Below are 22,920 nucleotides of genomic sequence, written 5' to 3'. Positions count from 1 at the left end.
CTTGTTCCTTAGGAAAAGCGGGCCTCTCTTCTCAGGCTGTTTATCAAGAGCAACATCAAGAACACAGCTATCAGGCTGAGGTGATAAAAAAAGCCCCAAAACAAAAAAAAAACCCACCCCAAAGAACCCTAAAGGATACAAGTTAGTGAGATATTCAGGGCATCATTTGGAGAAGTGGGAGCAAGCCCTCTTTTTCCCCTCCCTTTTCTCCTCCTTTTCCTCCTTTTTCCCTTTTGTTCTCTCCCCCTGATTTTTTTTAAACTCCTTTTTTTTACTTATTTTTGGCCTTTTTTGCCCCACAATGGCATTTTTCAATTGCGGGACTGCCGCAACGCAGAAAAATGTAGTTGGTGCTTCCTCGGTGTTTCAGATGTGAACTGGTGGGGCCGTTGCCTGAACATGTCGGCATTTCCATCCCTGTGCTCGGTAACCCTTCCCCTTTCTCCCTCAGCTCACAAGCTGTCAGCTATGATGATTTTTTAATCATTCATTTCTTAGACAGCTATCCACTCATTCCAGGTAGACTGGAATAGAGTATTGCCTTTCAGCCTTTAGAGGCAGAGCTCCAGTTTCAACCAGTGATTAAAGAAAGTCTTTGTATCTCCCTGTGAATTTTATGGTAAGTCTGCTCAGAATTTTTCAATTTAACCCCAATTACTGTTATTATTTTTTTTTTTAATCTGGATACCTCTTCAGAGATTGCAACAGATTGACTGATAATTCGTAACCTGATGGGTGCAAACTGCTGAGGAAGGAAGGAAATCTGGCTCAAGCTTCTGCAACTCTGTCTTTAAGATGATCTAAGATTAAAAATTTCTGTCTGAGTCAGTTACAGCAGGAAGTTGAGTCTACGCTTCCCAAATCCCAGGTGGGTCCTTGACATTTTGGTCCAAACCCTTTACAAGTCCATTTTTGTGAAAATGTTCGGGATGTCATATTGGGAATAGTTTAATTTTAGCTGTAATCAGAGTCATGGCAATGACTGGTTCTTATTGTAAGGGTGAGCTTCACTACTACAGATTTCTTCACTACTATATATCTTCTGCAGGGCATTTTATTTAAAAAAATATTAATACCTATTCTTTTTTACAGTAGGTAAACTGACATTAATTTGATGGTGTGAATTTGTTCATTCTTTGCAAAGATGAGCAATAATGGATCTTTCAACCTATTTCAAGAAAGACTCCAGCTGAACAAAACATTTTGTTCTAATCTCAAAATGCTTCATTACTTCATTTTGGAAATGTGAGGAGAAAAAACTGTGAAAGGGATATTTCCTTCTGATTTGTGAAGTGATATATTTTTTTCCTCTGAAAATTTTTTCTCTGAAGCCGTTCACTATATTGATCTTGTTCTAATTATCAGTACTAATCCACAGATTACTCAATAATTAAAGACCCAAAATGAATTATGTCTTTACAAAACTAGAATTACTTTTGAAAGGTCACATTTTTTTGGCCATGCAGATTTTTAGCAAATCAGTCAGAGTGATGATACAAATAGAGAACAAACACAATCATTAAAAAAGAAAAAGGAAATTATTTAAATTTATGAAATGAAGCCATATTTTTCTCTGCCGTTTTTCAGGAAAATTTCTATGTAGTTTTCTTTTTCTGTTTCTGTTTTATTGTTTTTTCTCTGGGAAATAAGGCTAAGCAGAAGCTTAACTCCTTTTCTATGTATTAGTTATCATATTAGGTGATCTTTCTGTGATTTTTCTTCACATTCATTTTGAATTTGTGCCTCTTGAGAGATAAAAGCTTTTTACAATCGGTACTATAGGTACTAACTAGCATACAGCTAGTTTCTTCCCTGTCATGTAGATGCTGGCAAAAACCCCTAAAGACGGGGTCTTGAAAAGGCACAAATTTTTTGTGTGCATTGAACAGTTTCCTCCTTTCTTTTGAATTCAGTAAGTTTAAAACAATGCTGTCTCTTGTTGGTATTACTTTAATGTATTTCATGGGGGGAAAAATTGCTGAATGGGTTTTAAGTGATGAATTCTCTCCCTTATCTCTTCTTATTATACAGATTTCATTTTGATGATTTGGCTAGCTAGCCAACTTTTTTAAGCAATAGTTTTGCTTGTGCTTTCCTATATTTATTAATAGTAATTTTTTCTATGTCAAAGAAATGATACTTGTGTAGAAAAATTAAAAAAAAAACAGCAGCATTGCTTAGCTTTGAACTGTTGATTCTAGTGGTCCTGCCCTTTGGTCAAAACTTCTGTTGGGTTTCATCTGTAGACTTTGCACTTGTTTATATTCCTTCCTTTCTATTTACAGGGATCTTTTGTATTTGCTATGAACCATTTTACCTTTTTGATTAGAAAGTGTATTATGTTGTTTTCGTCTGTTTTTAGTATTGAGTTTATTAGAAGTGAGGATTGCTGGTTTGTCTGCTAAGTGGTGGCTTCTGTTCTTTCCTACAGAAGCTATAGGACAAGCGTCCTCTTCTTGCCCCACTGCTGTGCCTTAACCCGATTTCAGTAAAATGTCTTGCATTGGGTTTGAGTGGCAAGGTTTTGGGGTGTGTGTGGGGGCTACAGAGGTGGCTTCTGTGACAAGCTGCTAGAAGCTTCCCCCATGTCTGATAGAGACAATACCAGCTGGCTCCAAGATGGACCCACTGCTGTCCAAGGCTGGGCCCATCAGCAAATGTGGTAGTACCTCTGTCATTACATATTTAAGAAGGAAAAAAAAAAGCCCTGGGTGGCAGCAGTCAGAAAAGAGGAGTGAGAATATGTGAAAGCAACAACCCTGCAGACACCAAGGTCAGTGAAGGAGGAGGAGGAGGTGTTCCAGGCACTGGAGCAGAGATTCCCCTGCAGCTTGTGGTGAAGACCATGGTGAGGCAGGTTGTCCCCCTGCAGCCCATGGAGTTTAACTGTGGAGTAGATATCCACCTGCAGCCGGTGGAAGACCCCACACTGGAGCAGGTGGATGCCCAAAGGAGGCTGTGACCTCATGGAGAGTTCATGCTGGAGAAGGCTCCTGGCAGGACTTGTGACCCTGTGGGGCAGCTGCACTGGAGCAGTCTGTTCCTGAAGGACTGCACCCTATGGAAGGACTCATGCTGGAGAAGTTTGTGGACAACTGTCTCCCGTGGGAAGCACCCCATGCTGGAGCAGGGCAAGAGTGTGAAGAATCCTCCCCATGAGGAGGAAAGAACGGCAGAAACAACGTGATGAACTGACCGCAACCCCCATTCCCTGTCCCCTTGCACCACTTGGAGGGAGGAGGTAGAGAAACTGGGAGTGAGGTTGAGCCCAGGAAGACAGGAGGGCTAGGGGGAAGGTGTTTTAAGATTTGGTTTTTATTTCTCATTACCCTACTCTGATTGGATTGGTAATAAATTAAGTTAATTTTCCCCAAGTCATATCTATTTTGCCCGTGATGGTAATTGGTGAGTGATGTCTCCCTGTCCCTATCTTGACCCATGCGCTTTCCGTTATATTTTTTCTCCCACTGTCCAGCTGAGAAGGGGAGTGATAGAGCAGCATTGGTGGGCACCTGGTGTACAGCCAGGGTCAACCCACCACATGCCTTTAAGAGAGTCAAGTCATTCTTTACTCTTGGTAGCATCTTTAGCACATTTGGCAGTGCTTTTGGTGATCCCTAGGGTGCCTAAAAATATGTGCCTACAGCCTACTGCAACATGTGTGGGTTCTTTAGACTTTGGCACGTATTTGATGCGGATGGCATTTCAGTCAGGTGGAGACCTCTCCTGACTCCGTCGTCTCCTAGGGAGCCTAAAAGCAGGAGCAAAAGACAGCACCAATTCTTACGTCGTCATCTGAGCAGATGGTCTCCCTTCACAGAAATGCCTCCTAATTCCTACTGATCTTGGTAAGAGCTGGTAAATGTTCAGGACTTCTGAAAATCACAAGCAGAAATTTAGGAGGTTAGCTCTAGCATCCCATCCATCTAAACCAAAAATGTTGCCATGAAAAGGAAGTAACTTCTATCACCATCTGAATAAGATTCATTGTGATGACTTCAAAGTGTAACAGTTTGGGTGTCCCACCCACAATCTTACTGATGTTCTCAGATTAGAGATTTCTCGTTAAGATACCATAATCTTTTTTAGAAAAGGTCCTTTTCACTTTGAGCTTAATTTGATTACAGTTACGTTCTTAGGAAGATTTCTTAGGCGTTTTAAAGAGCTCTGGCAGCGGTGCCATGCTCCAGCTCCATTTCCTCAGCTCAGCAGAAGGCTGTGTACGATGTGCTGCGCACGTGAAGTGGATCAAACACTGCGCATTGCGTTGCCATCCTTTCGGAACTAGAATGGTGCCATCTCAAGCACCGTATCACACATCCTTTAATATGGATATTTCAGTGAGGAATTTGGGTCCTCCTTCCTGGGGAAGTGGCCAGGAAGGGCGGCTGTGAGGATTTGTGCCTGTGTGCCAGGCGCTTTCCTTTTCTCAGCTGGAAAAAGTCCAGAGGACTCCAGTCCAACAGGCTGTGAAAAGCACACGGAGAAAAGTGTGGTGGGGTAACAGTTCTCCACCAGTTCTTCCAGTTTAAATGTTCCAGAAAAGTAAATGCAAGTGACTGCCTATAATAATTTGAGGGAAAACAGCTCTATGCCTTGGAAGAGTGGCTGGTACAGACTTCAAAGCAAGCTGGTGGCAGGATTGTGCCCACAGCTTCCAGAGGACTGCCCATGAGCTGCATCTATGAGTTTGGAGCTGCCATCTTTGATTAAAAAAAAAAAATAGAAAAAAAGTGCAGAGGGCTCTCCCCAGTCCTGCCCTCTAAGAAAAAAAACCCCTCAAAGCAGCTAGTATGATTTGAAACACTAAAGTTTTTATGCTGTGTGGGTAACACACAGGTTAGAGAAGATGAGGAAAGAACTATGGTTTACATTTGTGAATTTGCTTAGAATAGAAAACAAATTTCACACTTGAGATGAAATAGCAAGATATTCGTGTCTCTCTATCTTTGGATACGATGTTTGTGTGCTATCTGCGTGAAACTATACTAGAGCATCAGTATACAGACAATAAACGGGAGAATGGCAAGTGGTAAAATAAATATGTTGTTACACTGAGGTTGCCACTAGATTATAATTTCTGGAAATCTAGGGGATCTGAAAAAGTGGAAATTGCTAGAAGTAAACTTGAACTAAATGCACAAAATTAAGTGTGCCCTGGAATGTCTAACACCACCCCTCCCCTCCAAAAAGCCAAATCCTAGAAGTTTAAAATTCACTCAGGAAGCATAGAAGAGCATCATTTAATGCGAATAATAAAGACCAGCTTTCAGGTCTTGTTTTTAACAACTAATTACAGTGCCAAGCCTAAATTTATGCCTGCTTTCCCAACGCATGTTTCCAAACAGCTTGTTTACAAGCTGAAGGATCGAGAGTGGAAGAGAAGCCAACTTTTGGTTTTGTTATTACATTTGATTTATAGCCTAAAAAGGCTGAATGAGGTGATGTGGTTGTTAAGGAAGCTGATATTCTGAAAAGAAAGATATTTTGGTGGACAGAGATTACCATAATAGTAAGAAGTTTATGTTTCACAGTCAGAAGCTCTGGTGGCAGCTGCTGAGAAATGTCCTACCTGAGGTGCCTGACTCCTCACGTTGCCCCATAGACAAATGACACTTTCAGCCTTCAGCATCTAATTCACATCCACATTAAACAACTGGAGGAAATGGTATAAATTCACCACTTGCTTAAATTCTAATCTGCGAAAGACAGGAGTCTCAGATAGATACACCTTCCTCCTGCCGGCCAGGGTTTCTGGGCGTAACATTGTGCATCCTCTCTTGCTGTACTCATCTGACAGCAAAGCTGGACTGATATAAAAGGCCTTGGCTTCCCTCCACCTCCTGGCGAGGCTGGTGTGGTGGAGGGTGTTCAGAGCGCATCAAACAAAGGCCTCGTGGGATTTGCCCTCCTAGGGCATGGTAGGTGGTTGCATTCAGAGATGTAGGCGAAGGCCATGGTGCTGCACCTCTGCAGATGGCAGCTGGCTCAGGAGGTGAGAAACCTGAGCACCATGCTGTCCCCAGCATGAGGTCTGCCATTTAGCCAGGGAGCACCCTGATCAATAGGATGGAGGCTGCTATGGACCCAGGGAAGGAGGAATTTTCCATTCTTCTGTTAAAAACAGAAGGATTTAAAGTTTCTTTGGGCTAGCAGGAGCTATTCAAGAGCCAGTCAGCCCTTGGCCTAGGGGCTGGGTCTCTGTCGTTGTTATGGCAGGGTTAGTTTCTCAGGAGACGTGGGAAATGGCTTTGAACATCCTGGGCTGAAAAGAGCAGGTCTTCCCTCTCCTAAGTAGCTCAATACCATGCAGCTGAGCAAAATGGGAACTTCTGTCCTGTGGCTGAAAAGACAAGTGGGATTTCTTCCCTGGTTTTGAAGGATCTGTGTTTCCTTTTTAACTCCAGCAGAGGAACATGGGCAACCCCAGATTTGGGCGCCTCCCTGCACCAGGGTTAAATCCAGAGCCTGTCTTGAAGTTAACTGCAAACCATCCATTAATCATTTTCCTCTTACATTTGTCAGCACCTTGCCCCACCTGGCTGAGCAGCTGGGGACCCTCCTGTGGGTGGCCATGTCCTTTCTCCGCCTTGCAAAGGGTGTGCAGAGCTCTGCCGCGGGGCTGTGCAATCCTCTCTGCATGTGCCGCAGGTACCTGCACGCTTGCAGCAAGGCCCTTTGTAGAAGCAGACTTTCGACTTTGATTATAGAAGTTAAATTTGTTGACACAATGCCAATGACTACGGTTTTGTAGGGCAAAGATCTAGATCATAACAGCTTTATACTGCTAAGAGAATGTTTGCTTTTTTTTGTGTGTGTGCCTATTTTGAAATCATTTATGACATTTATTTTAATGCTGGTAGGATGGTATTTACTGCTAAATAATAAGCCAGAGTTTCAAGTATTTGCTGAAGGTCAAATTCTCACCTGGTATAAATTTGTGTTGCTCCATTAAAAGCAGTATGTCTGTGTCTATTATCAACACCTGAAAGATCTGGTTTGGAAACTTGGATGGGGAGAAACAATTAGTGTGTCATGCAGAAAAAAGCCCATTTCTGTTCATTGGAAGAAGGAATTGAGAGCTGCATTAGATTACTGAGAGCTCACATTTATCTCTGCAAATTCTTTTGCTTCTGGAAATCACAAGATACTCTGAGAAAAAGACATCAAAATGTATTAGTGAAGTACATAGAGATGGGTCTTGATTAATTATGTAGTCAATTATATTAAGATGTTGCATTATTCATGTTCCTTAAGTGTGATTTGCCAAAAATATTCCCATATGGCACTGATATTTCGTAGTATATTGTTTTTGATTAGGAGATGAAGTTCCCGGGGTAAGTTATTCACTGTTAATGAAAACACCACTCAGTATATACGGCTTGAAAATCCATTGTTAATTAACAGCATTCAATTCTTAATTGTCTTTTTACCAGTTCAGTTGAAATCATTGACACAAAATACATTGTTAAACTGCTTAATCAATCATTGTAGAAAAATAGAGGTGTTTGATAGGGACATTCTAGTACAAAGTTTACGTGAAGCTTCCCCATTGAAAGCTTTGGAGGCTTCTATTTTTTTTTAAGCTTATGTTACAAAAATGAGATTTCATAAACTTTACAGTCCATACTACATTAATACCAAAGACAGTAAAATACAAGGGGAGAGAGAGAGAAAGAGACGAACACACACACCTTAAGCTTTAAGTGCCCTATTCACAAAAATATAGCTTACACATGCGCATGCCCCAGTGGCAGAAAGTCTATTTTTTATTTTTTTTTTTTTGTGCTGAAGGACACAAAAAAGGTTGAATTAGGGCCCTGAGCTGCTGTTCTAATTAATGCAAACTTTTGTTAAACTGCAGCGATGAGTAATAGGGTGGCCCAGTAAATTACAAGAGCAAAAAGCAGGTTTGTCCTCAGAGGAATGCTTTGCTTTCAGCTCATGCACCTTTAGCCAGGACTGACACACGCGGGCGGCTTGTCGCTATCGGTGCCGCGCTCCCCACCCCCGGCTCCTCTGCTCTAGGGCTTCCGTCTTCCAGTGGAGCTGGGGAGCCCCCCTTCCTTCAAAACGCTCAGTACCCGCCATGGGTAGCCTGACGGGCGGGTTGTGATGGGTGAACTGGAGCACTTGGCAGCCGCTGATGCTGGGGCAGAAGAACGAGCTTTGTAAGGTCTGCAGCAAAAGACGAGTGCTGTTTCACAAAAGTTAAGCGTAAGTAGCCTTTACCACAAAGTTGGCAGAATCAGCCAGCCCGGGTGGGGGGAACGAAAATCCATATTCTGCACCATTCCTCACATCCTGCTGCTTTGTGAAAGCCTTCTAGGGAAAACGTTCAGAGCTGAAACAAAAACCTCTTTCCGTTCGGCCTCACCTGCCAGTCCTTGGTGTGAAAACCCTTTCCCCACACCCTGCTCTGCCCATCTCAGGATGAAGCACAGCTACGGGACCTGCAGAAACCCCACTGATTAGCCACACGCTGTGAAAACTATCAAGGGGCAGTTGTTTCAGCAAAAAAAATCGAAAATCGGTGTGAAATTAATATGAAAGCTATATCACAGTGCAAAATTTCCACCTGCCCACTAAGTTTCTCCTGAGGTTATTATTTTTTTTTTTTTCTCTTCTATTTTAACGTAAATGATTCTGTACAAAAATGCTTCGGATTCTCTTCAGTGTATTCTTCCTTTCTGGAGTAGGCAGGCATAAAAAAAAACTAAATTAAGGCTGCAGCTTCTTCTCCTTCGCTGACAGAAATGCTGCTCCCGATGGGCCTGAGCGAAAGCCCGCCGAAAGCAATGTTTTTTTCAACAGGCAGTATTTTATGCACGCTGGGCCTGACTTGAGTGGTCCTTAGCACTGGGCGATGCTGCACCGTGTAAGCAGCCCCGCGGGGAGCGCATCCGTGACCCTGTCGCCGTGCTCACCAGCTCCCCTACTCGCGTGAGCGTTGCCGCGTAAGCGATGCAAGTTATCGCTGCCCTGTTAATTTTAAAGTCGTCAAGTCGGGATGTACAGGATTTACACGCATTTACAGCAGCCAAGGAGCGAACCTAAGGTGAAGAAAGTCATCAGGGAACCGCTCTCCTGAGCACGGGTGGCAGGAACCGTGTGTTTAGCTGAGAAACCCTGTTGAAGCTTATACCAAGGGATGTCGCACCGCCCGTGACTCTGCCGGACCGGCCAAGCACCGGCGCTGTCAACAAATGGATTTCATTGATTACGTCTTCAGATGAAATTCATCTGTTTCTTTGCCAGCTGAGTATAGCTAAAATCTACTTGCTAAGGTGCAACGTTCAGTTTTCAATGGCTTGTGCTGTTTGTGTAGCAAACTACTCCACTGAAATCCCATGGTTTGGGTGGGGAGAAGGGAGAAGTTTCCCTAGGTATTGCACATAAAGGATAATACCTCTACATGAAACATGCTCGCTATGTTCAGAGTGTACAGGAAATTCTGGTTTGCTGTGAGTTTGCCACAGCCTAAATTTTAGGTCGAACTGCCAAAAAAATAACCAGGAACGGTTTGCCTTATTTGTAAACATTTTCACAGTATATCAGTAATTATGTTACAATTTCTCTACCCTGCCCTCTCCCAGACTTAATGGCTTTTTAGAGTCAGCGAAACGATCTGTTTGGCAAACAGTGAGGTACTCTAAATAGCTGCCAGTCTGGTACACTGAAGAAAATGTCATGCACTAGAAGAGCCATAGATATAGGGGAAAAAAAAAAATAATATTACACTCCAAATATTTGAAGAGAAATACCTACTTGATGGGTAGTTAGTTTTTGCATCCCAATATTTCTAGAACTCTGTTTCTAAACCTACATTAATTACACACCTATGTACATTATTTAGAAGTTCTTTACTACAGTACTTTTGTACATGCGGTGTTTATTACTAAATGTAAAGAGAAAGTAATTACATAAGGCATATGTACAGTATCGTGTTGGATTGCAGATCCCTCTGCTCACCTTCGTCTTAAAGCTGCAAGGCCCATTTCATAGACGCTTGTCACCCAGTTTGTGAGACTGTCCTGAAATACATAAAAACTGGAGCCGGGGCCCATTTCTTTGATGAGCATTAATTAGACTTTCCTTTTAAATCCCATGTATATGTTCCCATTACTTTTTTTTTTTTCTGTTGTTTTTGTGGATAAACCTGGAGGTCTGAACTCAGAGGGGTGCCGAGGAAGCCAGCAGTCATTACCAGGGTGGGGGTTGAGATTCCACCATTGATAATGGGTATTGCAGCTTTAACCCACGCCTTTGCTTAGTCTGTGAATCTCTTGAGTTTAAGTTGGGCAGGTGGCTATTTCACATCTTAAGTATTTATTTTCCTGGAATTAAGAATAACAAGGAAGAAAAAAAAAAGGCGTGTAGGAGAAAAAAAAGGGGAGCAAAGAGGGAGAAGATAAAGAGGTGGTGTGGCCCTTATGCCTCTGGTGGTTCTACACTTTGGACTCATTCTCCAGGTTGGCCACATCACCGTTTCTTTCATTTTGGTCTTCTTGATTCTTTTCTTCCTCTTCGGTTTCCAGCTCAGCATGCTGGTCCAGCTTGCTGGAAACAGACCACGTCAGGGGCAGTTCTGCTCGGCTGGCCATCTCTGCCAGCTCTTTGGCACTGTAAACTGGTGTGTTGGTCTCATATGTTTCATGAAAACTGTTGTAGTCAACTTCATAAAATCCATCCTCCAGAGTGAGGACAGGGGTGAAACGGTAACCCCACAGGATCTCACTCGTAATGTATGAACTCCGAGCTTGGCAGGTCATTCCTGTAACAGAGAAGTAAGAAGTGCTGTAATAAGGACCCGCTGCTTTCACAAATCCTTACTTATTTATTCATATAGGCAGAGAATTGTTTGTAAAAAGACATATGCTAGGAAAGAAATAGGTTTGACATCATATGAGGTTGAGTTTATAAAGCAATTTTACAATGTGTAACCTACTTGATGCCCTTTCCTTCTGTGCATGTATATAGTAAGTCTGTAAGCATGTATATGGTAAGTCTGCGAACAAAAAGATTAACATTTCTTTATTAAATGCAGTTCTTCTTCCTGTATTTCATCAACGAGTAACTCACCCGCTGACGAGTCTCAGATGGCTTATGGAAGATGTACATGACAAGCCTGCCCCACATCAGTTATTTAGAAGGTAATCATAAGCAACTAAAAAAAATGTTTAATTTTAGGGGCACAAATGGCAGTCCTTAGAAATGCACGTTGTTTCTCTGCACTGCTGGCATCAGATAAAGTCACATGGAGAATCTTGCGAAGAACAAACATTGGTAGTTTAATGTCTCCGATCTTTTTCAGGGCTGTGCAAACTGCTCCAGATAATTCTGCCCTCCTTCTCTCGTGCCTCCTCTCCAAGCTCAGATAGCTTGCTTCTGACAGGTGAAAAGTGCTGTTTATTGGTGCTCTGTCTTTTTCACGTGTAACGTTACGTTCAGAAAGGCATTTACCAGCTGTTACCACACTGTGGTACTTCAGCCCTTTTCCAGCGTTCCTCTCCGCATGCTGCAGCGCCCCAGACCCTGCGGAGGGGCGACTGTCGGGGAAAGCTTTAGCATGAAAACGCTGCACCGTACCTACCTGCTACAGCCAGGCAGAAATGAGAGTGTGCTTCTATTGTACTTACTGATCTTAATTTCTCTTTCCTTGTGCCTGACAGGAGCACTGAAGCCTTCTTTTTTCTCGGTTTTGCAGGACAAGACGTGTTTGCATTTCAATTCTCAAGTAGCGGACAAATGGAAATAAAAAAGAGCTTACCGTCTTTCTGTTCATTTCACAGGTGGGAAGGGTGGAGGGACATGAAGCCATATGACAAAAATCATCTCTTGTGAGATTTCCTGTGTGATTTTTTAGTCTAAAGGAGATCTTCTTTCCCACAAAATGACAGAGGGAGAGGAACACGGGGGCTCGCAGAGCACTATACATACGAGAAACGCGGTAGTTGTGCAGCAGCTTCCCCAAAGGAAGGTCATTTGTTTGTTTGCAGCGCTCTTCTGGGCAGACCCAGAAGACAGGATCTCCCTGCCCCCGGAGGAAGGCATCAGCAGGCTGGGGACAGAGAGGGCCGGCAGCAACCACTGCTGTCCTGGTGCCCTCCCTGATGTCTCAGGCACCCCTCTGGGCAGGTCTCCTACCAGCTCCTTTGTGACACCCCGAGACCAGTGACCCCCAGATGGGTTTCCCCAAAGGGGTGTGCCATTCCTGAGATTGACGTCTTTCTAATCCCTTTCTCTGCTGCTGAAATTTGACTTTGAAGCGAGTGGGAAATTCGGAGTTTTCATTACAAGGGCAAGGAGATTAAATACAAAAAAATTGAAGTCCCTTTGAAACAGTATTGCCTTCCTCTGCTCAGATCAAGTACTCAGTGATCCTGCTGCTTTGGTTGGAAAACTTCATTTGACTGGTGGGAAAGAGGGGGGCAATTTTCTGCAGAAGTCAAGAAGATTAATTGAACTAACGGTAGAGTTACACCTCATTAAAACCAAACCCTCATCTGAAATTTTGACCTGTCTCAGTTTTTAATTTGGTCTCCCATTCAACAATGATTTAATACCTATTTCTTTTCCACAGCTAGACAAAATACTTTCAGAGCTAGAATGAAAGAGTTAGGATTTTTCAAGCAAGTAAGTTGAAATCGAGAAAAAGACTTTATCAAGTGAGGGATGTGTGTGAGAGAGAGACCTTATTATCCTCTCTAAAGGTTTGAGAAAGCTAATACAGAAAAAAACTTGTAAGAAGTGGATCACAAGGATCCCAGATTAAAATGCGTCACAGTTGTGGAGACCCTTGCAGTGATTGCCAGTGTGCCTGGAAGCAGAACAGAGGGAGCTCTGCAGCTCTGCAGCTCTGCATGGCACGGCTTTACCAGTCTCTGCCTGCGCTGCCTCAGAGGTCCTTCAGCTCCACAGTCAGCAGAGCTTCTGGGCTGTCTGTCCTGCATTTAAGCCCTTATCACATATTATGGTCTAATTTACACGTTTCATTATACTGTCTGGTTTTAATTGCCCTGTGAAAAGAAATGTGACTTTTATTATTTGTTGTAAGTTCTGAACGTGCTCTTGGTTGACAGGGGAGGCTGCATCTTGAGTGAGGGCATTTTACGCTTTAGGTTTCCAAGTATTGTGTGATTTATTCGGAAAATTGTGTGGTTTATATGTAGCTATAGATCTGTTGCACAATGACTTTAAAAATGACTGTGGTTTGACATTTTGACTAGTGTCTCATTTTAATTGGACCCCTTCAGGGCAGACGAGAGCTGGGGAGCCTTTGGAGCTACTTAGCTCAGCATTAATTGGACTTCTTCAAAATAAGCCGGGAAATTAAGAGACCCAAATAATTCATTCTAAATTAATTAAAACTGTAACTGGAAGGAACGGTCTATTTGAGAAGGAGCGTCGGAGCCCAATGAAAACCTTGAGGCTGGACTCTCAGGTTCTGTGGTGAGGGGCATGGATTGAAGCTGGGCAGCAGGAGGTGATGGAGGAGCATCCCCGCTGGGCTGGGCAGCTGCCCCATCCCACCCATCCTGGGGGCTTCAGGGGTCCCCGCACCATGTGTCCCTGCTGCCTGGCACGGGAGGAAGACAGCGGCAGGATTAGGGCTACAGTGCTGTGGGCTTGGACCTGGTCACCTTGCTGCATACTGTGTTTTAGATGCGCCATGAGCTGGTGGGACCTCTGATGGTTGCCCTTAACTGCTGTCTCCCTCCTTTAAACTGGAAGGATTTTTAATGAGCAGTAATGAGCCGTTGTATATGTTGCAGCTTTCTGTTAGGTCTTAATGACATATTTGTGGTTTGTTTGTTTTATGTTTGCACAGGCTAGGGAATCATGACTGAGTGTTGTGCAAATACTTGATTGCTTGGAAAGTTACCTAAGAAGTAAAATTAATTGCCATCTTACTTCATTGTGGGTTTTTTTAATCATGTTTAATGTTCAGTTAGGGCTTTGTGGGCTGTAACCAGTGTCATAAGAGTTGCCGCTTCTCTGTGAAAGAGACACACCACGGTAAATACTGTTCCTATCGCTCCCCCATCCCTACTGCTGGGTCAGAACTATGCAGGCAGAGTTGCAAGTTGAATTTTGGTCCTTGTTATACTGGAAGAGGCAAACTAAATTACGGGGATTAGGTGAAGGAGAATTATTTTTTTTTTTTTTAGGCAGCCAATCTGATATGGCAACATTTTTATTGCTTTGCTTTCAGATGGGAACAAAAAAGGTCCTACTGGCAGTGCTCGGATTAGCTCCATGTATCTGGAATTAGCAACTGGATCAGGAGCCAGCCTGCTAAGCCACTTTCTGTCTGCTTTGAATTTGACAAACAGCTGGGCTCCTGCCACAAGGTACCTGTGCTGAGGCATCTGCCCATGGGTTAGGCTGTAGAGGGCTTGGTCACATCCCTGACATTATGTCCTTTTTGCTTCAACAAGAAGGTGGGACTGTGCCCTGGCTCCAGACAACATGTGGGTTGTTCCTCTCTGGAGCACGGTCTGCGCGGTGGCTCCCTCTGCCTGACTGGGAGCATGGACACTATTTCATGGCACCCCATCAGCAATTTTTCTTGCAGCTAGAATGAAAGGTTTTATCAAGCTTAATATTTGCACCATGCAGTCTATGAAAATGACAGAATAATTCCCTTAAGCTGTTGCCGGTACGTGGGTAAGGTTATAACCCCACCCTTGACTGATTAGAATTAATAACAAAGTTGATGCCACCTCCAGATTCATTACTCTTGAAAAGTTGCCCTGTGCAGTTATTTTGAGGTTATAGCTCGTTCATGCTGTCTACTGTTATTTAGGCTTATGCTTTGCACTGTCTTACAGTGCTACAAGGGTTTGGTGTGGTGACCCAGTGTGACTTGATGCATTTCCTCACAGCGCGCTTAATTTAAGATTTCATGGTAGCTTACACAATAATATGTTGTGTCATGCACTCTTACCATATATTATTTCGCTTTGTGATGGGAGCCGTCAAAACCAAAATGCTACAAAAAAGTTATGGGGAAAAGGGTACAGCAGAATCATGGCATCAAATACATATTTGGGCCAAAATACAGTGATTTTCAGCTCCAGGTCAGGCTGCTGCAGACTACACAGAGGGACAGCCTCATTCAACTTTTGTTTTATTTGGGGCCGTCTTTATCACCACAGGACTTTTTATTTCCAAATTCCACTCCTGTGATAAAAAAAGGACTGTAAATGAAATGAGAGGGGCAAGAGTTACAGCCCATTACTGTCTGCGTCTTTTTGGCTGACAGCCACGATGTCAAGCCGATCTCAGGGTTTGGCGATTTTCTGCCGGACTTAGCAGAACGAGGCAGACTTTCCGCTGCAAAAGTTGAATGGGATATCCCATAAGAACGACCAGTTTTCAATCATTGCGTGGGAAGTTCGCTTCACAGTTCAGTTTGGAGTAAGGCCTCAGCAGCAGAGAACTCAAGTGTGCACAGAAAATAGTGGTGTTCCCATTTCTGGGGGCACATTCGGGAGTACAGAATTTGGTCTGGGGTCTCCAGCTGGGAGCTGAGACTTCCATGTGCACATGCGGTGCTCCTGCTAAATTACTTTCACCCTGTCTTTATTCATAATTTCCTTTGCTGAACTATCACTGTAGAGATTTTGATCTACTTTGTCAAAAGTTCGTTTGTATGATTAGAACTTTTTAAAAACAAACCTAAACATAAGGGAAATTTTCTACCCCTTGAGATTAATTTCTACGGCCTCTGTGTCAGTGTTCACGATGAAACTAGTTTACTGTAGGAATTATGAAGAAGGAGAAGTGCTGACCCATAGCCTTAGAGCTGACTTTTGCGCCTTGCCTGGGGCAAGGGTGAGAAGACAAGAGAATTTTACTTAAACACTGTGATAATGGCACCGATATTGAGTTAATCAAATGAATGCGCACCAGTATGGTGCTCAAAAAAGTTACAGCAACTTTCTAGGTTTGTATCTGGGCGTTGCTCCTGTGTTCATTAAGTATCCTACAAGGCAGAGAGATGGTCTCTGCCCAGGTGACCTTTTAGTCTCTAATATATTTGGTGCGAGATTTGTCAGTCTGCTATTTTTAGGTGTTAAGGAGAATGAGAAAGCAATGTGTGCTATTAAAAACAAGCAAAAGGCTAGGAGTCAAGAACTCCTGATTGATATCTTGGTTCTCCTGCAGACACTGTGTGGGCTTTGGCAAATTACCTAGCTTTGCTGGGTCTCTTTTATTTGGTGGGCCACAAGGGACGTGCTGAGATTTAAAGGCGGTAGATGTGCTTGCTGTATATTCTCTTCCTCATCTAGACTTTCACTGTCGGATTTGTACTAAACAATTCTCCCTGGTGTGAAAATGATTGCCTCAAAAAAGGACAGAGATTTAGAATAAAATTTCCATAGTGCCACCAAGTTATTGTCAGAAACGTTCCATATTAGTTAATTCATTCTCTTTAATCAAGCTAAAAAAAAAAAGATAAAAAAATCATGTTGTACCCTGAATTTGCCACTTTTTGTAAAGCCCAAAATATCAGTTGTCATTGCTGGAAAATGTTGCAAATACCATGTTCTGGTAAGACATTTCCCCCCTCCTTTTTGTACTTATGTACATCTGACAAGAAATCAGTGTTTTTTTTCAGATTTATTTCAGTAAAACCCCAATAAATATGTATAACCTCTCTTTCAGAGCTAGTGATGGGAAATTCCCAGGGGTTCTGATAACTTGATTCAGAACACACCTGGAAACTGGATGCTTATGTCATCCTGAGCAATGTCTAAAGCTGTTGAAAGGAATAAAAACTGGACAGGTGCCTGCAAGCATTTTCACCGTATCTTTGCTTCAGCGTGCCTGGGAATCCGTGCACAACATCCTTGTGTTGTGGGTTATGAATGGTCTTCTCCATGTCCCAGCTACATTGCAGCACGGCCACTCCTGGCCCTGGCCCTGGTGCAGGGACTGTCTGTGTGAGTGGGAGAAGAAGGGGTGGGGATGATTTTTTTTGTCCCATAAGAATATAAGAAATTAACTTTCATTGCTTTTTTGTTTGGTTGTTTGGTTTTTTTTTTCCATTTTTAGTGTTAAAACCGGTGCGTTTTTTTCCCCCCTAAATTGAGTAATTTGCTATTTCTATTTTTGTATTTCTTATTTAATCAGACCAAGAAGCTGATCGCTATATTTGAAATTTTATAGCTTTGATCTAACGCCATCTGTGAATTCTGATCAGAGGTCTTTGTGGTAGCTGCTGTCTTTGTCTCAGAGCTGATGACGGGACCAGGGACAAGCGCCACATCAGAAAATGCAAGTTGCCATTGAGTGGGCTGGAGCTGTTGTCCTGGCCACCACCCCCAGTAATAAAATCACACCCCCTGTGGGAGAAGGCACGTGTTATTATTAGGTCATGTTTGCCTAAGAGGCGACTATGCACGGGAAACTGAGCTGGTGAGAAGCCGTAGTGTCAAGTCAGTGGGACTTTCTGACACTCCAAAATCAATTTCTTTCTAAGCAAGGTGAAAACAAATAGCAAGTATAAAAAAATGCAATCGATAGTAAGTTAAATTCTTAAAGTTAAGAATTCTTAAGTTAAACACATTTCCATTCTGTCTTCTGCAAATGTGATATGTTGTATAATGCAGCATCTAAATTAGAAAAAGGTGGACGCGTTTTAGTCTTTTTCAAAATATTAAAAAGATGCACATTTTTTTACTGCAGTAGAAGATTTCAATGCCAGCGTAATGATATTTTCCAATGGAAAAATGCTGAGTTAGAAATGTTTCATTTACTTGGTTAATATTTCTCCTATCAGGAATTAAATATACTGCATTGAGCATTTTGTGTCTATTTTCTTGCTTTCTAACACTGCAGTTAGATGTAGCTTAGTCTGAGGAATCGTACACACATAAGGCGGAAAATCTTGTCTGATTCAACCTCAAATGTGCTGCCACTTTTAGCTAACAGTACCATACACATTCTCAATAAACCGCTTCTCAAAGAGATGGTACAATTACTTTTCAGACAATATTTAACCTTCATTTAGCCTTATATTCAGGCCATGCCCAGCAAATCAAACTGCCTGATGTGCATGAATTTTAATCATTTTTTCAGCTGCGCTTTTTTAAATGGATGATGATTACATTTTTCTGTCGACTAAATCTGGGGAAATTTAATATATCAAATAAAGCAGTGTCTGACCAGAGAGAGAAGCTTGTTCCAGAATTGGCACTCAGAGTCCTTGGAAACGGGAGACTTAATTCGGTGGAGCTGGAACATGAAGTACCAGGATTTTGTACCCGACTCTGTGTTTGACTGTTGGGATACATTTATAGATTCGGTGCTTTCTCAGACATTGAATCGGCACCAGGCAAGCGCTTTATTTCTCCTAGCAGATACCCACCTAGAAAGATATAGGGGAATCGTGTTTTAAAGAAGCTGCAGTACACAGTTGTAGCTTCAGTGGCTCTGCTTTCAAAATAGGAAGTACTGAGTAAACAGAAGACCTGTCCTGACCTTTTAAAAATACATTGCTATCGATCCATGGGTTTCCTCCTGAATTTTGGCCCACAGATGGGATGCTCTCCTCCTGGCGCCGTGCGCAGGCAGCCTACTCATCAACTCCGTGACAAATAGCCGGGAGCAGGCAGCAGAGGCACCGGGCTCCAGCTGAGCCGCCTGCTGCCGCCTCGCCGGAGAAGGGTCTTGGTAGGATTTTTCTCTAAGCAGCGCAACCTGAACCCACCAGGACAGAGATACAGCATGGAGCAGAGAGGATCCTTGGTGGCAGGGGGTGTGGAGAAGACCCCTGGCAGTACATTGAGGCTCATAGTCCTGTTTATGTTTTTGCACCTATCCATCTCTCTCACCAGGTTGCTTCCATCAAAGAGAGGATGACCAGCCAGCAAGAATCACAGACTTTGCATGAGCTCCTGTTGGCTTCTTATTTCTTTTCCACAGTCATAAGCAACATCTTTAATTCTTATACCGGAGAACCTCAGGAAATACATAGTTCGCTCAAATATTCCAGTTTGGTTACCTCGGCATTTGAAAGCACTTTGGGCTTAGTCTGTTTTATGGTCTCTCTTCAGTCACTAGATTCACTGCTACTGGGGAAAAACATCTCATAAAAACACCAGGAGAGGAGAGGATGGTGGGGTATGCTCAGCTGCACACTGGTGTGAAGGGATTCTCTACCACATCTGGCTTCCTGCAGCCTGATCTCAGGCTGAGAGAAGCTAAAGGGACACCCTTTTCCTCCATGGGCTGTGAGTCCCCTGCTCTTTCCCTCACCTTTTATGAAGAGGTGGAGGGCCACAGAAAATCTGGTTTTGGATAAAAGAAGGGTGAAGAAGGAGCTGCCTGAGCTGCTGCATTACTCATCTTGGGGAACAGAGCAGTAGAACAGGTCCTCTTCTTCTATGTTCTGCATAAACCCAAGGACTAAATGAGATCAGCACCACAGAAGCAGGTTCCTCTCTCTACACTCCTTGCTGGGGAGGCAGAATACGGGAAAGGGATAGATATAAATTGCAGGTAGGAAATGAAGAAAAGAAAAATGCATCCTCTAACACTTCTAAGCTTCACAGTTTGATAAAACCCTATGTCTTTTTGAAAACTCCAGCTTTGATATGCAATTTGGATGGGAACTGCTTCTTCTCAAAAATGTTCAGGCTAACATTGCAAGATGCAATGTTTCACTGGAACAGGTTGCCCAGAGAAGTTGTGGATGCTCCATCCCTGGGGCTGTTCAAGGCCAGGCTGGATGGGGCTTTGAGAAGCCTGGTCTAGTGGGAGGTGTCCCTGCCCATGGCAGGGGGGTTGGAACTAGATGGTCTTCAAGGTCCCTTCCAACCCGAACCATTCTATCATTCTATGATTCTGTGATGCAATCGTTGTGATGCACCTGCAGCAATCATCTCAGGGCAATGACCAGGGATGGCATTAGTAGAGCTGGAAGCTCTGCAGGTTGCCTGTTCAGCTGCTGAGAATATAGATCCTGAATGCATTTGGCCTTGGAAAGGAGTACAAGCATTGTTTATGTGAGAGCTCTTCTAAGATAGCCAATCTTTTGTGGAAAAATATATCTGACTGCTATATTTGCTCTATGCTACATAATGCATAGCACATGCAACCCTCTTGAGGAACATGTATTTAGCACACAGTAGTAGCTGGGACTGAAACTAGAACAAGGCATGTTTGGGCATTGCTAAGATCCCACATTAGCATCAATGCCAAGAGATGACTGGGAGAAAACCCCCTTTAGTTGGAATGATGATTGCTGTGAAAGAAGCATTTTCCGTAATGGCTTGTACCTGCTGCACACTTGTGCTGTCATGGCTGTGAGATAAATGTTTAATTAAAATATACGTGTGATCTATTTCACCTCTTGCTGTGCCGACTTCTTAAACACGTAATTTGAGTCTGCATGTTTGGATGGCTTTTGTTTCTCTTCTTAAAATGATACAAAGAGAACAGAACATCCAAGGGTTGCTCTATCCTGAACTTTACTGACTTAGAGCTTGTTATAAAAATGTCACATTTTACTCTGGAAATGTTTGTGAACCCAGGATTAAAGACAAAACAGTGTGAACACGCAGCTTGGCATGCTGTAAAATTCAGGAAATAAGGAAGATCACTAGCTTTTTGACAACAAAATCTGTGAATCACCCACAAAGTATTCTGGTAGCTGTTTCTAGGTGTGTGGCTAAAGGCATTGCTGAAGCCTGGTTTAGCTGTTGTGAAATCGGAGGAGGAGATGAAAGAGAGTTCAGGATAAAGCACTTGTTTCTGCCAGGCAGATGCTGGTGAGAAGTGATGTTTGGAAATGCAACAAAAATAAAGAGAAATTATGTTCTATCTAAAATCACTTGGATTTTTGGTTAGCAACAAAACATTTCAGTGGGGTTGCCTGGGCAGTTTCATAACAGTGTATCCTTTTAGGTGGGCTGGAAAACAAGCTAAACGTGGGTAGGTGGTACTTGCTTTTAGAAGAGACAACTTGAAGAAATCAGTTTTTCTAAAGATATCTTAGTTTCAGAGATGATATTTTTGATTTATATTTCACCCGAAAGAGTACCAAGAGGACTAGTGTAGAGGTGCTCAGTGGTATTCAGAAGAAAGCTCTAAATCCTGACAGCATCACTGAAACCGTCATAGCTACCATGTGAGAAGGCCAGCTATTATCACATGCCAGCCTACAAAAAGCAGCTGGGCATGGGGTTGTGTGAGAGCTGGATCAGTCCAGCTCCGTAGCACCGGCTAATAACAATACAGCTGCTTTCTGGTTCTTTAACCAAGCAAACCAGCATCTAGCCCTTTCTCTGGACATTTGGGTGAAGCTCAGCTCCTCGAAAGTGCTGCCCTTTGGTGATGGTTGTTGGACCTGTGCTTAATTCATCTGGCAGCTCCTCCTCTCTTCTCTCTGGTGGCTTAAGCATGGACCTGCCTCTAGCCCTGTTCCAGTTCCTATGACTTGTTGGCAGTGTAGCCCTTGGCAGGTGGAGAAATTTTACTCACATACCTTGAAGCATGTCCCTGTTTTTCACAGAATCATAGAATAATTCGGGTTGGAAGGGACCTTAAAGGTCATCTAGTCCAACCCCGCTGCAACAAGCAGGGACATCTTCAACTAGACAAGGTTGCTCAGAGCCCCATCCAATCTGACCTTGAGTGTTTCCACGGATGGGGCATCTACCACCTCTCTGGGCAACCTGTTCCAGTGTTTCACCACCCTCATTGTAAAAAGTTTCTTCCTTACATCTAGTTTAAATCTACCTTCTTTTAGTTTAAAACCATTACCCCTTGTCTTATCACAACCGGCCCCGCTAAAAATTTTGTCCCCATCTATGTTGTAGGCCCCCTTTAAGTATTGAAAGGCCGCAATAAGGTCTCCCTGGAGCCTTCTCTTCTCCAGGTGGAACAAGCCCAACTCTCTCAGCCTGCCCTCATAGGAGAGGTGTTCCACCCCTTGGATCATTTTTGTGGCCCTCCTCTGGACCAACTCCAACTGGTCTGTGTCTTTCCTGTGCTGAGGGCTGCAGAGCTGGATGCAGTACTCCAGGTGGGGTCTCACCAGCGACCAGTTTTACAGGTCTTTAGTGTAAGAGCTGAAGAGCCTCAGTGTTTTGGTCCTGTCTGAAGGACCCCCACACTGTACACGTCCCAGAGCTAACTTACATGCTCTGGGAGGAAGAGGAGGAGGAATATCTGGGCTAGTTTTGTTAGTATTTCAAATGATGGGTTTGGATAGTAGACCTTATACCCTTTCATTTTCTTAATGGGAGGGAGTTTAGGCAACGAAAGATTTGTTCATGCTCCTATTTAGTGTGATTGGTCAACTCCTTTATAAAAATCTTTTTAAGGGAAAATGTTAAACACAGAAAGCTTAAAAATTCATCTGTCATAACAATAATCTTTAATTAAAATTTAAATTAGGTTTATTGATTCAGCTATTGTTATCTTTATCATAACAGAAGAATCAGACAATCACAGACTTCATGCAGCTCTGATTTTTGATGAACTTTTGCAGGCCTTCTAGCAGTTATGCAAAGAAAATCATCTGCGCTGTTAAAATCCTCCCACTGAATAGCAAGTGGGTTTTGAATTTTTTTCTTTTTTTTCAGTTCGTAGGATGAGACTTATTGAGTTGATGCTTTCAGATTAATAATATTGGCTATCTGACAACTTTAGCAGCATATTTTTGAAATGCAGGACTGAGCAAAAACTGACTGCCTCAGGGAATGAGATGCAAAATCTTTCCCTTCTGAAACACTATTTAATATTCAAGTTATGTCAAAATTTTTATCCATATTTTAGCTGCTTGGCATCCTGTCTGATAATAGGTGCTATTAATATACCTCCTAGTAGATCAATGACCATTTTAGAAAAATTAATACTTGGTTTTAATTGACTTTGGTTCTATTTGAGGTGAGGAAGAAGCTG

At 42.9% G+C, this 22,920-nt stretch overlaps 1 protein-coding gene and 1 long non-coding RNA gene across 3 annotated transcripts in view; one reads left to right on the top strand and one right to left on the bottom strand.

Annotated features, from left to right (window-relative positions):
* The first annotated feature begins 508 nt into the window (after nt 1–508).
* LOC128917507 (uncharacterized) lies at nt 509–18,833 on the top strand. 2 transcript variants are annotated; one of them, XR_008469288.1, is made up of 4 exons: nt 509–619; nt 697–868; nt 11,048–11,153; nt 11,315–18,833. It is a non-coding gene; the product is annotated as an uncharacterized LOC128917507 (long non-coding RNA). The 2 variants fall into 2 exon arrangements; XR_008469285.1 differs by having other exon boundaries at nt 11,048–18,833.
* Nucleotides 8,030–22,920, bottom strand: part of KCNJ6 (potassium inwardly rectifying channel subfamily J member 6) — a 43,037-nt gene continuing 28,146 nt past the window's right edge. The window contains exon 2 of the mRNA XM_054220695.1: nt 8,030–10,774. Coding sequence (XP_054076670.1) covers nt 10,449–10,774 — 326 coding nt within the window. The 3' untranslated portion in view covers nt 8,030–10,448. The remainder of the gene's footprint in view (nt 10,775–22,920) is intronic.

Source organism: Rissa tridactyla, chromosome 1 (assembly GCF_028500815.1).
Source record: "Rissa tridactyla isolate bRisTri1 chromosome 1, bRisTri1.patW.cur.20221130, whole genome shotgun sequence".
NCBI classification, from domain to species: Eukaryota; Metazoa; Chordata; class Aves; order Charadriiformes; family Laridae; genus Rissa; species Rissa tridactyla.
The sequence above is the reverse complement of the archived record's forward strand: the minus strand, read 5'-3'. Positions and strand labels throughout refer to the sequence as shown.